The 15,898-nt window shown below is 46.7% G+C and overlaps 1 protein-coding gene and 1 pseudogene across 3 annotated transcripts in view; one reads left to right on the top strand and one right to left on the bottom strand.

Annotated features, from left to right (window-relative positions):
- The first annotated feature begins 4,396 nt into the window (after positions 1–4,396).
- TAB1 (TGF-beta activated kinase 1 (MAP3K7) binding protein 1) overlaps positions 4,397–15,898 on the top strand; it is a 34,003-nt gene continuing 22,501 nt past the window's right edge. The window contains exons 1-2 of one of the 3 annotated variants that reach the window (XM_077914467.1): positions 4,447–4,520; positions 5,911–5,976. Coding sequence is in view for 1 of the 3 variants with exons in the window: in XM_077914466.1 (XP_077770592.1) it covers positions 4,488–4,520 (33 nt within the window). In the remaining 2 variants the exon portion in view is untranslated. Of the gene's footprint in view, positions 4,521–5,910; positions 5,977–15,898 lie in introns of all 3 variants that reach the window. The other 2 variants (XM_077914466.1, XM_077914468.1) reach the window with 2 other exon arrangements.
- LOC144323131 (ribosome biogenesis protein NSA2 homolog pseudogene) lies at positions 10,073–11,004 on the bottom strand (annotated as a pseudogene).

The following is a 15,898-nucleotide window of genomic DNA, read 5'->3' as shown; positions in this document are numbered from 1 at the left end:
AGCCTCAAGTCATGGTCCCAGCTTCCAGGTCACTTAGGAACCTTGGGACAGATGGCAAGTCAACTATCCTCCAGTTGACTCATCTACCAACCTATCTGTTCAGCTCTGACTCTTCAACCAATTGGGTGCCACACACACTTGCTGAGCAGTTTCTCTGGAGCCTGTGAGGAGACCTGGAGCTGCACCGCCACAGTTCCTGCCCTTAGGAAGGTCTCTGCAAACAGGAACTATGATTTTAAATGATCAACACCTGACTGAGGGAGTAACTCTTGGGGCGTGAATAAACACACACACACACACAGTTTCTGGAAAGGACTATCATTTTATAGGAGCCTTAAACAGGAGTAGTTCACTAGTCAAGTGGGAATAGCAGCTGCAAAGATGGAGGCAGGGAACCATGGGGTTTTCTGGGGGTCTTGGAGCAGTTACTCCAGCTGGGCTGTGAAGGGTGTCGGAGGGTCTATTGACCTCACAAGGCTGCCAGCAAAGGCCTTGGAGTCTACCACTGGGGTATTTTTATCTGACAACAAATGTGTGTGCGTGGCAAGCAACTCTTCCATTCTTCATGGATACCAACCGGATGCCCTGTAATTCACTCCATTCTAACAATATGCACCCAGAGGTAGCACCAGACCCCACAGGGTCAGGGTTGAGTCCCATGAGACTGCTCCCTACTTCAGAAGCCTGTTGCAAAGTGGTGGGTCCCCAGGCCACCCGTACTTCTGTCCGGTTTGACTACAAAGTGGGGGTCCTCATTACCCTCTCCTCAGGTTCCATGATTTGTTGCTATAAGAGCTCACAGATCCCAGGGAAATAGTTACTTTGCTGATTTATTAAAAAGGATATTATAAAAGATGCAAATGAACTGCCAGATGAATAGGTCCATAGGGGGAGATCTGGAAGGGTCCAAAGAGTACAGGAGCTTCTGGGCTCAAGGAGTTTGGGGTGTGCCACCACCCAGCACGTAGATGTATTGGCCAACCCAGCTCTCCAAATCCCCTTGTTTAGGGTTTTGCAGAGGTTCCATTACACAGGCACAATAGGTTAAATCGTTGGCCATTAAATCACAGTGATTGATTTAATCAATTAGAGGGGGTGGCTGAAAGTTCCAACCCTCTAATCCCATGATTGGATCCTCCGGCAAGCAGCCCCCACCTGAAGTTACCCAGGGCCTTCCAGCCACCACTCACCTATGAACTCCAGGATGGCTGAAGGGGATTTTGTAAAAAGCAAAAGATGTTCCTATAGCTTCTGTAACTCAGAAAGTTCCAAAACCCTTTTAGGAGCTAGGAAGAAGACCAGATAGTATAACAAAAGATGCTGGTTGGAACCCCTATCACTCAAGGATCTGGAAGCCAAGAACCAGAGATGAAGACCAAATGTATATTTCTCATCATATCACAACAGAGTCAAGGGATCTGGATTCGAATCCCAACAACTACCTGTTGTAGTAGTGACTCACTGAACTGGAGTTTCCTGCTTTTTAAAGTAAGAATGATTGTAAATACCAGGTTGCAGTGGGAAATAAATACAATGAAAAAGCACCTGACAAGTGTCTGGCATACAGTAGGTGCTCAGGGTGTGATTATTATCTTAAAAAAAAAGAAGAAACTGTAAATTTGAATGTAACAAACATCAGTGCTCACAGGTCAGGTCACCACAGGTCAGGTCTTTCAGGGCATCTCCTTTAATCCTTGCAGTCATTCTGTCAGATAGATTGTCACTCCCATTTTACAGAGGACACTGAGGCTCAGGTGGCTTGTTCAAGGTCATACAGGTGATAGTTTATGGTCACACAGATGACAGGTAGGGACTAGAATGGAGTAGGTTGGGCTCCAAATCCTGAATCCTTCCAGACTCTTCAACAGACGGCCTGGTCCCTCCCACTCCCCTTTGTGGCAGGGACCGTCCACAGTGTCCTAATATCATACCTCAATTCTTCTGCAGTGACAGAAACTGTAGTTGGGTACACTGTAGCTCAGTCTAAAGCCTGCATTTCCTTACTCCCTTCCACTGGCTGCAGCCATGGGGCTAGTTTATATCCAATGAAATGTAAGGAGAAACATTAGGTGGAACTTCTGGAAGTCTCCTTAAAAGGGAAGGTTGCTTGCAAGTAAATGTTTAATTAAAAAAATAAGTAGGAAGAGGAAGTGCCAACTTCCTCCCTTCCTCTTTCCTTCCTGCTGGCTGAACTCAGACAAAATAGGTGGAGTTCAAGCCGTCATCTTGGGCCACATGGAGCTAAGCTGGTAGGACGAGATGGTGAGTCACCATCCCAGACCTAAATGGCCTCCCCTTCCCTCCTCCTTTTTTTTTTTTTTTTTAATTTTATTTATTTATTCACGAGAGACAGACAGAGACATAGGCAGAGGGAGAAGCAGCCTCCCTGCAGGGAGCCCGATGCAGGACTTGATCCCAGGACCCCAGGATCATGCCCTTCAGCTCAACCACTGAACCACCCAGGTGCCTCCCTTTCCTCTTCCAAATCGTCAGCTCTTCTCTGGCAAGCCTTTTATTCAGCATTTAAACAGGCTCAAGTTTCTCCTAAGAGAAAACATACCCAATCTCATGTTGCCTTCTCTCTCTTCCTCTTCACAGCCTACCAGCTGGGAATAACAGCCGACTCTCAAGGTCTCCACATCCCCCATATCCTAACCATTCCTCAATTCATTGCATCTGGGTTTCTTTTCTTTTTTCTTTTCTTTTCTTTTCTTTCTTTTCTTTTCCCTTTCTTTCTTTCTTTCTTTCTTTCTTTTCTTTTCTTTTCTTTTCTTTTCTTTTCTTTTCTTTTCTTTTTTTAGATTTTATTTGACAAGGAGAGCATGAGAGAGCACAGGCAGGGGGAGAGGCAGAGAGAGAGGGAGAAGCTGACTCCCCGCTGAGCAGGAAGCCTGATGTGGATCCTAAGACCCTGATATCATGACCTGAGCTATAGACACGTTTAGGCCACTGAGCCACCCAGGCACCCCTGCATCTGGTTTTCTGGGCTACCTTCCTACCTGAATGCCTGGGCCAAGGGCCTCTGGATGGCTAAACCTAATGGAGTTTCTTCAGTAATCTAACTAGAGCTCTCAAAAGTATGTTACATTTTGCCCATGCCCTCCTCCCCCTGGGTTCTATGTAGCCTCTGCTTCCCCTGCCTCTCCAGGCCTTGCTCCTGCTTCTTCACTGTTGTCTTCTCTAGTCCTCTCCATTTCAGGATTGACTTCTTTTCCTACATGTCTTAAAAGCACCTAAACTCAACACGTCCAAACCGAACTCAAGGCCATTCATTCCCTTCTCCCACTCCCCAGGATTTTCTAGCTGTTCTTTCCAGAAATCTGGGGGGAATCTCTGACAAACCTCTTCCCATCATCAACCCCAACCAATCCATGAATCAAGCCCTAACAATTTCATCTCCTACATAAAATCCATCCACTTGGCAGTGGCAGCTGACTCAAACCACTATCATCTCTTATCTCTTGCCTTGAGCGGACACAACGGTCCCTTAATTGGTCTTCACTTCAATACTCCTAAACATCTGTTTTGTCCAAAGTAGTCAAAGGGATCTTTCTACCAATGGGATCATGTCCCTGGCTTGCTCAGAAGTCAACAAGTTTCCTTTGTCCTCCGCATGAATAGCTCAACTCCCAGTCTTGGGCAGGCAAGGTCAGCCTTCGTCTCATTCAACCTTTCATCTGTGTTCCAGCCACAGAGACCTTCTGTGACATGCATGCGTCTTGAACGCACACTCACACGCTCCCTTTTCTCGTGCCTTGTGCACTAGCTGTCTGCCCTCCATCCCATGCCACATCCATAAACTTTTCTTCCTAGCATTTAGCCCACCTCGAAAATAATTTATGTACGTAAACGGTGTCCTCCCCAATGAAAACAGTAGCTTTCGGAGAGTGTCTTTCTTGCAGCTTCATCCCTATAGGGCCAGGCATGGCCACCTAATAAATATTGATGGAGTAAATGAATAATTCACCGGGCCCCAAACCCTAAGTGTCCATAAAGAACCCAAATCCTAGGAATCCCGGGTGGATCAGAGGTTTAATGCCTGCCTTCAGGCCAGGCGTGATCCTGGAGACCCAGGATCGAGTCCCACACCGGGTTCCCTGCATGGAGCCTGCTTCTCCCTCTGCCACACACAGTCTCTGCCTCTCTTTCTCTCTGTGTCTCTCATGAATAAATAAATAAAATCTTAAAAAAAAAACAAAAAACAAATCCGGTGTCTGAAAAGCATCCTGGAGAAAATGCGCAAATAAAATGGGCGAGAGGCAACCACTTAGGCAAGCCCTCCCTCTTCCCTCTTCCTCCGGGAGAGAAAGGGCGGAAGACGGCGCCTGCGCACACTCCCCGACCGCCCCATCCCCCTTCGGCCGCGCGGTGGCGCTGCGCGCGCGCTCCCGGCGGCGCGATCCTCCCGGCCGGCTTCAGGCCGCTCTAGCCGCCCTTCTCGCCTGTTCTGCTGGGAGGCGGGCGCAGCCGCGGGGGGTCCCTCCAAGATGGCGGCGCAGAGGAGGAGCCTGCTGCAGAGTGTGAGGAACCGAGCGGCTCCCCGGGCTGGGGGTTGGGAGCCCGAGGGGGCCCTGTCGGGTGCAGGCGCCGCTCCCTTCGGCCTGGCGAGGGGTGGCCGCCGCCCTCCCCTCTCCCGGGCCGGCCCCCCCTCACCTCCGAGGCCGGGGAGCGCGTGCAGCCGCGCGAGGCCCGCGCGTGCGCGCTGCCGCCGGCCGTCGGGGGCTGGGACTCGCGGTGCTGCGACCCCGAGCGTCGAGGGCGCGTGGAGGGCGGGGAGCGCCGTGCGCGCGGTGGCGGGGCGCCGGGCGGGGAGGCTAACCTCCCGGGTTTCCTGCCAGTTGCTTTACGTTGTAAGCTTAATTTATGTAACAGCCCCGGGAGGTTCCCGTTTGACGGGTGAGGAAACTGAGGCACAGAGGCGCAGTCCCTTGCCCAAGGCCGCGCAGCCAGTAAGTGGCAGTGACCCGAGTGGCAGCGGGTTCTGGTCCCGGCTTGGACGCACTATGCCTCAGTTTCCTTCCCTGTCACTGAGACTCCCCCCCCCCCCCCCCCCCCCCCCCCCGTCCGGACCCTCGCGGGTCTGCAGCCGCTGCGTCCTCCTCAGGTGCCCAGGGATGCACACACACCTGGGCGCCCGGCGCCTGCCCTGCGCGCGGGGGTGCAGCTTCCCTGGACCCTCCCCAGGTGGGGGCCGGCTGTTGCGCCTGCCTGTGGACCGGTGCCTACGAGGAGTTCCAGCAGCACTTATCACAGGGTGCCAGGCACTCAGTAAATAATTGTAGAAAAGCCTTCGCAGCCATGTCCAGTGCCTGGCCGTGGCCTCACAGAGGTGCAGCAGACATTGGCCCTCCTGCCCTTGAGGGTCTTAATTAAGGCATCAGAGTCGGAGGGAGGGGTGACCTGCAGTTCTGCACACTAGTGACAGGCTTCGTGTAGGCTGTCTTTGAAATTGGTCTCCCGGTGAGGATTGCTCCCCTCCTCTGTTAGCCGCCCCTTTATTGGGCTGGTGCTCTGCCTGTCCCCTTGTCATGGAGTTAGATAGTCCTGGTCCTCTGCTTTGTAAGCTTCCAGAGGGCAGAGCCTCTGCCAGTTTCCCATTGTGAAAATCCCAGGAATACAAGCAGGACTGTAGTGAATGCTGGAAGTGGGAACTACTGTGGGGCGGCTTGGCTTGGTGAGGAGAGTGACTTCCAGCTCCTTCTCTTCTGGGTGTGATGGGGCCCAGAAGACTCAGGTTAGACAGAAGCTTTGCTAGTGCCAGCTCGTGTTCCTGGGTAGAAGTGGAAACTTTTAAAGACAGGATAATTAGCTTTAAGCGCATAGTATCGTGCTGAAGGGTAAGAGGATGGTAGCAGTGTCCACATGAGGCCCCTCTCACCCTAATGATGATCAAGCTATCTCTGCTCACAGGGTGTCTGAATGTCCAGCAGTGTGTGATTGTCCAGGCTCGCTGACCTCTCCACTGGCCTGAGTCTGGTAAGGGCAGCTCAGATAACATCATTGAACAGAGGGCTGTAAGGGCTACTAGGCTGTGGTTGCAGGGCCTGGGGACACAAAGATAGGTAAAGTGTGTGCGCACCCTCAGTGCGTTTGCAGCATAGGAGGAGGAGCCACCTACCACTAACATAAGGAGGAAGGCACTGGGTTGTCAGTGTTGAGGGGCTGTGGGTGGCCTGATTTGACTGGGTCAGTGGAGGCTTGCAGGGAGGCCTGGGGATTTGCTGCCAACATGGTGCTGGGAGGGTGTGCTGGGGCCAGATGGCAGAGCATTGAGGAGTTTCACCTTTGGTCCCCAGCCAGCATGGTACCTTAAAAGTCTTTTTTTTTTTTTTTTTTGGTACCTTAAAAGTCTTGAAGAAAAGAAGAGCTTTTGAAGATAGCTTGATGTGTCCAAAGGAACTTGGGCCCTTCACAACCTAACAAAAGTACAAGTCTCATATGGACTGGGGCAAGCCACTTAACATCCCTGAACTTTGGTTCCCAAGAGAAAGGACTCCCAGGAGCATTATTAGGATTCACTGAACTAACACATTACAGTCCTGGCCTCACATGGTCACAGACCAGCATGAAGTTTCACCTTTGGTTCTGAGCACTTACCATGTGGCAGGCACAGTGTAGGTACAGGGGACACTTTTCCTCATGAAGCCTCTGTTCTAATGAGGGAGACAGTAACGATGAGTAAATACAGATTCTAAACAACACAATATCTGTAGCATCAGGTGTTGTGAGAATAGTCTGGATTCAGAGAATGGTGGGGGGAGCCTTTTAGAGTGATAGGGGAAGACCCTTCAACATTTGATGGGATGAAGTAGGGGATTTGGGAGGGGGTATTCCTGCTTGAAGGAATAGGGCTGCAAAGGCGTATGTGTTTGGGGAGTGCCAAGGAGGCCAGCGTGGCTGGAGTACGTGGTGGGGTGCGGTGGTAGCCAAGGTCCCAGGGACCTTACAGACACTGTGGACTTTGGATTCTATTCTAAGTGTGTTGTGAAACTGGGTGCTTTTTAGGAGGGCTGTATTTTGGAGGAAGAGCTGTTAGGATTTGCTGGTGGATCAGATGTGGGGGGGCCTGACAGGGGAAGAAGATTCTAGAAGCACTGCAGGGCTTCAGTGCTCTTTACTGGGATAGGGAACCCTGGAAGAGGAGCACATTTGAGGCTGGGAGAATCAAGAGTTTGGTTTTGCCTGTGCTACTCTGTACTTAATTATAAAAAGAAAAATCAACTTGAATTTAATGTTTTTACCTTAGAAATCTTAGTTTGAGCAGCTACATCTACAAGACCACAGGCGCTAGCTCTCTATTTTTTCTAATACACATAAGAAATATGCCCCCATTTTAAATGTCCATTAGGTCATCACCTACAGCCATCACATCCGTGGTCAGAACGTGGCCCAGCTGCTCCAGCACACAGTGAGTGCTCCACAACTATTTAGGAGTCCCTTTAAGAATGTGCTAGGACTATATTTGTGATGAAAACATAGAGAGCCTTTGATGCAAACCCTACTGGGAGAGGTGGGGGCCAGGAGCTGAGCTGGTCCCGGAGGAGTGGAAGGCAAAGGGCGTCATTCAGAAAGACAGAGATGGCAGGAGGCACAGGGCATTTAAAGCTATTCGGAGAGAAAGAACAGCTGCCTCCCTCCCCTCCCCTGAGCCATCTTCCTGGGGGCATTATTCTCTCATTCTGAGCTTCCTTTTTGCCTCCGAGGAATTCGGGTGCTTTCAGCACAAAAACACTCGGCCTTTTCATACTATAATTTGATATTCAAGCTGTAGCCTAGACTTGGAACCAGTCTTTGTCCGCTTCTGCTGCCCAGGAGTTTGAGATGAGTCTCTGCGGGGGCTTTCATGGACTATTATTCTGTGACACGGTTGCGTAGGTGTGTGAGGTTGCTTGAAGTGAATGTGCACATGGAGTTTGTAACCCTTTTAACCAGTTATGGGCAGTTGGATCACCAGAGATACTTCTCATACCAAAATAGGAATTTTGGGAACTCCCTCACACAGGTCAAAATCAGGCTTTTGGAAGCAGCCTCCTTCCTCACCATATTTTGTGTTCAGCTTCTTCGGGAGACACCAATTTGCAACCCATCAAAGAGTTAAAGTGTCGCAAGCTCATGGTGGTCTGTATTTACGCAGCTCAGTGACAAGGCTATGTGAGCGCCAGGCGCCCCCTTCTCAGCTCGGTTCCTCGCCCGCTGGTGCTGGCAGGCCTGGCATTTGTGGGCGTGGGAGAAAGTATGCGTCAGAGTGTGCCGGGGTGGGGTAGGGGGTGGTTTTGTGACTAGGAAATACACGACCTTTCTGAAAATTGTTCAGAACTGTGGAGGAAGGAAGCAAGAGACTTGGCAGTGGGGTGCGATCGGCAGCGGAAGGTGGGACTGGCTAATCCCCGATGGAGGGGAGAGAGCCAGGACAGCAAGGTGGCAACTCGCCCGGCCACAGCAGCATCAGAGCCCTTTCTGGGCCACTGCTCAAATCAGGGAGGACCGAGTACTCTCCCACTCCCGCATGGGCAGAACCTCCTGGAATTCTCTGGCCACTTGTCATTGAACGTCTGAGGTACTGTGGGGCCTTCCACGGAAGGAGCTCTCATAAGTAGATGAGAAACTGTCCATATATCATTGGATCCAAGACACCTTTAATTATAAGGACCTGTCATTATTTTATATACTACTAAGAAAGAAAACACACTGCTAATTAACTTGTAACACACCAATTTCAGGTATTAAAAGATTGAAAATATATGTCTTGGAATCAGTGAAATAAGTAGCTGATTAAAGTTACTAGGCTAGGGATCCCTGGTGGCTCAGTGGTTTAGCGCTTGCCTTTGGCCCAGGGCCCGATCCTAGAGACCTAGGATCAAGTCCCATGTCGGGCTCCCTGCATGGAGCCTGCTTCTCCCTCTGCCTATGTCTCTGCCTCTCTCTCTATGTCTATCATGAATAAATAAATAAAATCTTAAAAAAAAAAGATACTAGGCTATAAAACAACAACAAAACAGAGGCATCTGGCTGGCTCCTCAGAAGAGCATATGTGATTCTTGATCTCAGGGTCGAGTTCAAGCCCCACTTTGGGTGTAGAGATTATTTAAATAAAAAATAAATAAATAAATAAATAAATAAATAAATAAACAGTACCACGCTGTAGCATGAGTTGCCAAAACACTAGACAGTGAGTGACCAGTATGCCTAGTAAGCCACTAGGATGGATTTCTCAGGGAAGAGGTCCTGTAGCCTTGGGCAGTTATTTTCCTGGAGTGTGGGACAGGTACAGTGAGGGGGGTTTGGTGTGTGCTGACATAAAACTTATTGTTACATATTGCACAGGTTATTTGTTTTTCAGTTCTCTTTCAGACTGATGAGATCAAGAGGTAAAGACTTGATTTGGTCCTAGTGTGTCCTTAACACCTTTCTGATTCTTGCTAGTCCTCGCCCACGCTTTTTTTTTTTTTAAAGATTTATTTATTTATTTATTTTTAAGATTAAAAAAAAATTATTTATGATAGACACACACACACACAGAGAGAGAGAGGCAGAGACACAGGCAGAGGGAGAAGCAGGCTCCATGGCCGGGAGCCCGACGCAGGACTCGATCCTGGGACTCCAGGATCACGCCCTGGGCTGAAGGTAGGCACTAAACCACTGAGCCACCCAGGGATCTCCTAAAAAGATTTATTTATTCATAAGAGACACAGAGAGGCAGAGACATAGGAGAAGCAGGCTCCCTGCAGTGAGCTGGATGTGGGACTCAATCGCAGGACACCAGGATCACAACCTGAGCCGAAGGCAGATGCTCAACCACTGAGACACCTAGGTGTCCCCAAATTTTATTTTTAAGTAATATGTACACCCAGGATGGGGCTTGAACTCACAGCCTGGAGATGAAGAGTCACATGCTCCACTGACTGAGCCGGCTAGGTGTCCTACTCCCACATTTAAAAAAAATATATATTTTTAAAGACCACTTATTTTAATCAATGTCTATTTCAAATTTTTTTTTACAGTAGAATAAATACTTGTCTTGATGATTGTAGATACGTAAGGCTGTTTGGTAGCATTCAGAACCACCACAACAATGGTGGTCTTCCTGACTGGTGTGTGGTCTACGGTAATTATAAGGGATTACTTGTCTGAAACTGCTGTTAAACCAGCAGGACTGCATTTATGCATCCATCATCTTCAGGATTGTTGGTAACCTGGGCATATTTTCCCCAAATAACTTTGCCTCTTTGTGTCACAAGGCCCAGCTCACTCATGTGAGGTGATCAGTGACAGTACCTTTGTGGTAATAACACCCAAAGTTGTATATAGTGGGGATGAGGGATTCTTTTTTACACCGAATATTGGCAGGCAAAAGGTGGCTTTCAATTCAGGATGTGTTACATGGGCCTTTTTGAAACGTAAGCCCATTGGCCTAATGAATCTTTCATATTTAGGTGGTTTTCTAGTAAACCCGTCTCCAGCAAAGCAGACTTTAGTGACCATCCTCTTCCACGCTTTCTTTTTTCTCTTTCCTGTTTGAATTACTTTTAGTACTTCTGTTTCTTCCTGAGCACGAACTTTGGGTAAAGGAACTTCCCACTTTCCTGCTTTCTCTTTTCATTTTTGTTTAATCATATTGGAAAGTACTTTAGCTTGGGACTGCCCCTCCCTGTCCAGTAGATATACAGGTACTGCTCCTTGTGGAATCTTTTCATCATTCTTTTGTTTGGTGTTTCTCTTTTCATGCATCTTGATAGTCTTTTTCATTTGTATTTTTTCAGCATGGTGCTGTTTATAATAGAGCTTAGCTTTCATACCAGTCATCTTTTTCACTTTCTTTGAACGTTCATGAGCATCTCAACCTTCTTTCTTTCTCTTTTTCTCCTGGTAATCCAAATGATAGCCATAGCGCTTCCCGTGTAACTCAATATATATTTTGTAGCATTGTGATGAGCTGCCAGAGGCAGCTGCTGGACTCAAAGAGGCTCTCAACCTTCTCTCAACCTTCAGGTCTCCCAGGCCCATGAGCTAACTCCACCCATTTTTTAAAAATTTTAACGGAACAGGGCTCTAGCTCAAAATCTATAGCAGGCAGCAGGCTCAGCTAGAATTTAATAATCTTGTTTTGTTTTCATTTTTTTATTATCTTCAAGATATAGTATTACAGGTTTTCTCTTTATCATACTGAAAAGGTTTATGTTCAAAATGAAATCATTTGAGTAAAAGAAAATGTGGCAGCATAAAGAAAAAATAGGTGGGTTAATTTCTTGAAGATAGTAAATGGATGGTTGAGGTGTGGGAAACATGGGCCTCTGGTGCTGGTTGGATTTGAGCAGGGCCTTTGGAGGTGGATGGGGCTCAGAAAGAGAAAAGGGGAGGCCTTGGAATGCCTGGGTGGTTCAGTGGTTGAGCATCTGCCTTTTGCTCAGGTCTTGATCCTGGGGTCCTGGGATCGAGTCTCTCATCAGGCTTCCTGTGGGGAGCCTGCTTTTCCCTCTACCTATGTCTCTGCCTCTCTCTCTCTCTGTCTCTCATGAATAAATATATAAAATCTTTAAAAAAAAAGAAAAGAAAAGAAAAGGGGAGGTCTTGCCTCACACCATGGATACTTTTTAATATTCTTTTGGGTAATTTTTTTCTTACTTCTCCTTTATTTTAGTAGCAACCCAAGTCCCAATTGGCTAGGAACTTTATGTTTAAAGACTGTCAGTGTGAAATAACTAGGACTGTGCTCAGTCACTTTCATATGTATAAACAGTTGATTTGATTTTAAGTGTATGCCTGCTTCTGTGACTGTACCTGTAGGGTCAGTGGCCTCTTGGTTTGAGATCCCCAAAATACATTCGTCCTTTCAAGTAGAGCAAACCTTTGGTGACGGTGTTACTTCCCTCCTGAGTTGGTGCCGACACCTCCTGCTAGAAGTAGGTTAGCTTCGCATGTTTTTTGTTCTGCTCACAGCTTTTCAGAAATCTTTTGGAACCCTGCGTAGGCCTTATCTGTACAAGATAGACAGCTGGGTGAGATTGTTAATCTTCAAAGGTAAGATTCAAAATTATGTCAACAGACTGGAAAGCTGAGATGAAAGCATTAAGATAGAATCCAACTAATGTAAATTTAGGTTTAAAAAATCCTCTATAGGAGTGTGGTTGGGGGAGACCGACTGGAGAGGACCTCAGAGGAAAAAGACTTTGTTGTTTTAGTTGACAGCAAGTAGGCATTTTCACATGGAGGCTAGATGTCCATCTTTTCTTTAAGTGTATATAGGCTTTTGGTTTTTGTGTCTTGATTTTTCTATCCTACCACTCTATTGATTTCTTTTATTTGAGTTAATTTTAATATTAATTCTTTAGATTTTCCAAGTACTATCCTATCAACTGCAGATGGAGATAATTGTACCTCTCCAGTTCTGAAGCTCTGCTTTTTTTCTCTTATCTAATTGTATGGGCTGACACCTCTAGTTCAATGTTAGGTATGGAGAAGGTGGGCATCTTTGCTGTGTTTCTGATCTTTTTTTTTATTTTTTTATTTTTTTATTTTTATTTATTTATGATAGTCACACAGAGAGAGAGAAAGAGAGAGAGAGAGAGGCAGAGACATAGGCAGAGGGAGAAGCAGGCTCCATGCACCAGGAGCCCGACGTGGGATTCGATCCCGGGTCTCCAGGATCGCGCCCTGAGCCAAAGGCAGGCGCTAAACCGCTGCGCCACCCAGGGATCCCCTGTTTCTGATCTTAATAAGAATACCTCTTGTGTTTCCCCATAAAGTAGAATTCTGGCATTGTTACCGACTGAAGTATACACGTAATGACATGTTAATAACGGAAGTATCCATTGGGGCGTCTAGGTGGCTTAGTAGGTTAAGCGTCTGTCTTTGGCTCAGGTTATGATCCCAGAGTCCTGAGATCAAGCCCCACACTGCTTCTCCCTCTCCCTCTCCCTGCCATTCCCCCTGCTTGTGCATGTGCTCTCTCTCTGTCAAATAAATAAATAAAATCTTAAAAAGAAAGAAAGAAAGAATCTGTTGATTACTGTTTTCTTGAGTGTTATTATTGGGAATGCACAGACAGTCCTAAAATAAATAATAGCACTGGAGTCCATACCCATTCACCTGAAAACCAATTGCTAGTTAATGAAATAATATATAGTTGACCCTTAACATGGGTTTGAACTGTGCAGATTTATTCCATAAATACAGTAAGTATAAGTGTATGTTCTTTTCCTTAGGATTTTCTTTTTTTTTCTTTTTTTTTTTTAAATTATTAGAGAATGTGTGCATGTGCACACGCATGGGGGGAGGGCAGAGGGAGAGGGAAGAGAGAATTTTAAGCAGACTTCACACTGAGCTTGGAGCCTAATACAGAGCTTGATCCCAGGACCTTGAGATCAGACCTGAGCTGAAACCAAGAGTTGTATGCTTAACCAACTGCATCACCCAGGGGTCCCATTCCTTAGATTTTCTTTTTATAAGAATTTTTTTTGGGGAAAGATTTTATTATTTGAGACAGAGTATGAGAGAGAATGAGGTGGAGGGGAGCAGGAGAGGGAGAAGCCAACTCCCTGCTGAGCAGGAAGCCCGACGCGGGGCTTGAACCCGGGACCCTGGAATCATGACCAGTGCCGAAGGCAGACCCTTAACTGACTGAGCCACCTAGGCACTCCTGATTTTCTTAATAGTTTCTTTTTTCTAGCTTACTTTATTTTTTTTTTAAAGATTTCATTTCTTTTTTTTTTTTTTAAAGATTTTATTTATTTATTCATGATAGTCACACAGAGAGAGACAGAGAGGCAGAGACACAGCAGAGAGAGAAGCAGGCTCCATGCACTGGGAGCCCGACGTGGGATTCGATCCCGGGTCTCCAGGATCGCGCCCCGGGCCAAAGGCAGGCGCCAAACTGCTGCGCCACCCAGGGATCCCTCTAGCTTACTTTATATAAAACATATGACCTACAAAACATGTTAATTGTTTATGTTATTGGTAAGGCTTCCAGTCCCCTGTAGCCTATGTTAGTAGTTAAGGTTTTGGGGAGTCAGAAGTCACACGTGGACTTCCGACTGTGCAGGAGGTTGGTGTCCTTAACACCTGCATTGTTCAATAGTCAACTATATTTCCAAAATATTGCCAGCTCAACCTTATGAAAATCAGATTTCCAAAAGAGCACATAACATCATAGAGGTGTCCAGGTACTAGTCATAAATACTGTCTGAAGAAGAAAGTGCTTGTAAGTAGATTGACCACCATCATACAGTTTTTTAGGTTTGGGAGAGCTTGTTTTTCCCCCAGAAGCAGGTGTGGCCTCAGCAGTCTGGGGCAGCATCAGCCTGCTCCCCATAGCAGTGTCATGAGTGTCCATCGGGAAGTGCTTCAGAAGAGTGATCCCTGTGCCCTGAAACACTGGCATGGGCAGTTGCTTGCTCATCTATTCCAGTTTGTTTCCTACCTTCCTTGTAAAAGACTCTTTCATTAGTGTTTTTCATAGCATATCTCACAATGTAAAGTGAGCCTATAAGTTGCTTGGGTAATATTTATTTTTTGCTGGAAAGTATTAGTTTGTTGGAAAGATTCAAGCCCATGGAAGCCTGTCTTGGTCCCTTGTGGGAGGTAGGGAATAGCAGAGGAAGCACCACAGTTGCAGTACCAGTGACAGGTTTACATCGTGGGAGATAATTTGTATTGTCCATCTCCTATTCAAGGACACATTCAGTGCATCTTAATCTTATTTATTTGAAAGTGTGAGTGACAGCACCAAGCAGAGGGAGAGGGGTAGAGGGAGAAGGAGAAGCAGACTCCCCACTGAGCAGGGAACCCAAAGTGGGACTGGATCCCAGGACCCTGGGATCATAACCTGAGCTGAAGGCAGATACTCAGCCAGCTGAGCCATCCAGGTGCCCTCAGTGCATCTTAATTTCATCTTTAATCACAGACAGGATTCTAGAAAGTATAAATATCTTCTACGGTGCTTTAAAATAGCTGTGGCGCTTCAGAGTGCTGAATATTGGTCTCTTGACCCATCTTTTCAGGAGGAGGACATGGGACATGCCTAATTGGGGAGATGCTTTTTTGCTTAATCTCATGCTTAATTCCATTTGGATTGGAGGCAAGGGATAGACCTTAGCTGCTTTTGGAGATTGATTTACTAGGTTGCCTGAGACCTTTGTGAGGTCCCTGACAATGGTGGTATAGTAATCAGATCTAAGATCTAAGGGATGATTGGCAACAAAGCAGTTCATTGAAAAAATAATTATTTCTTTGACAGTGGACTCTTTCCAGTGGTGTGGAAGGGCTTAACCTTGTTCCCACCCAGGCACACATGTGCATGTATATACATGAACAGAGTACATGGACCCCTCTGGTCCACTGCAGAGGCCACACTGGCCTTTTTGAACTTCCTTAAACCTCACACACTTACTATTCTATCTCAGGGTCTTTCCACATGCTGTTTCCTCTGCCTAGAAGGTTCCTTTGCCATTTTCTGTAATGGCCACTGCTCTGTAATCATTTAGGTATGTATGGCTTAGGGGTCGCCTCTTCTGATCATTTCATCTGAAAGACACCCCACCATCCCTGGCTGTCTCCTTACTCTAATTATTTTCTCCATGTCTCAAATAGCTTTATTTATTGTATTGCATGTTTGAAGTTTCTTTTTCACTAGAAAGGAGACTTCAAACAAGGATCCTCAGTTCTTTTCTGCACGGTGGCTCCAGCACCTAGAATAATGCCAGCCTTTTGTAAATGCCCAGTAATTCTTATTGAATACATGTTTGTATTAATTGAACATACTGTAATTGCATAATGTCATGTGGGTTCAAAAGACTTAATTATATTCACATTTATATTAAGAGAGATATTTATATTGCTTTCAAATGAGACAGGTCAAGATTACAGCTAGAAACAATTTGTGTCACTGTGGAGCAGTGTTTCT

Source organism: Canis aureus, chromosome 11, assembly GCF_053574225.1.
Source record: "Canis aureus isolate CA01 chromosome 11, VMU_Caureus_v.1.0, whole genome shotgun sequence".
Taxonomy (NCBI): Eukaryota; Metazoa; Chordata; class Mammalia; order Carnivora; family Canidae; genus Canis; species Canis aureus.
This window is presented reverse-complemented; position numbering and strand designations above follow the sequence as displayed.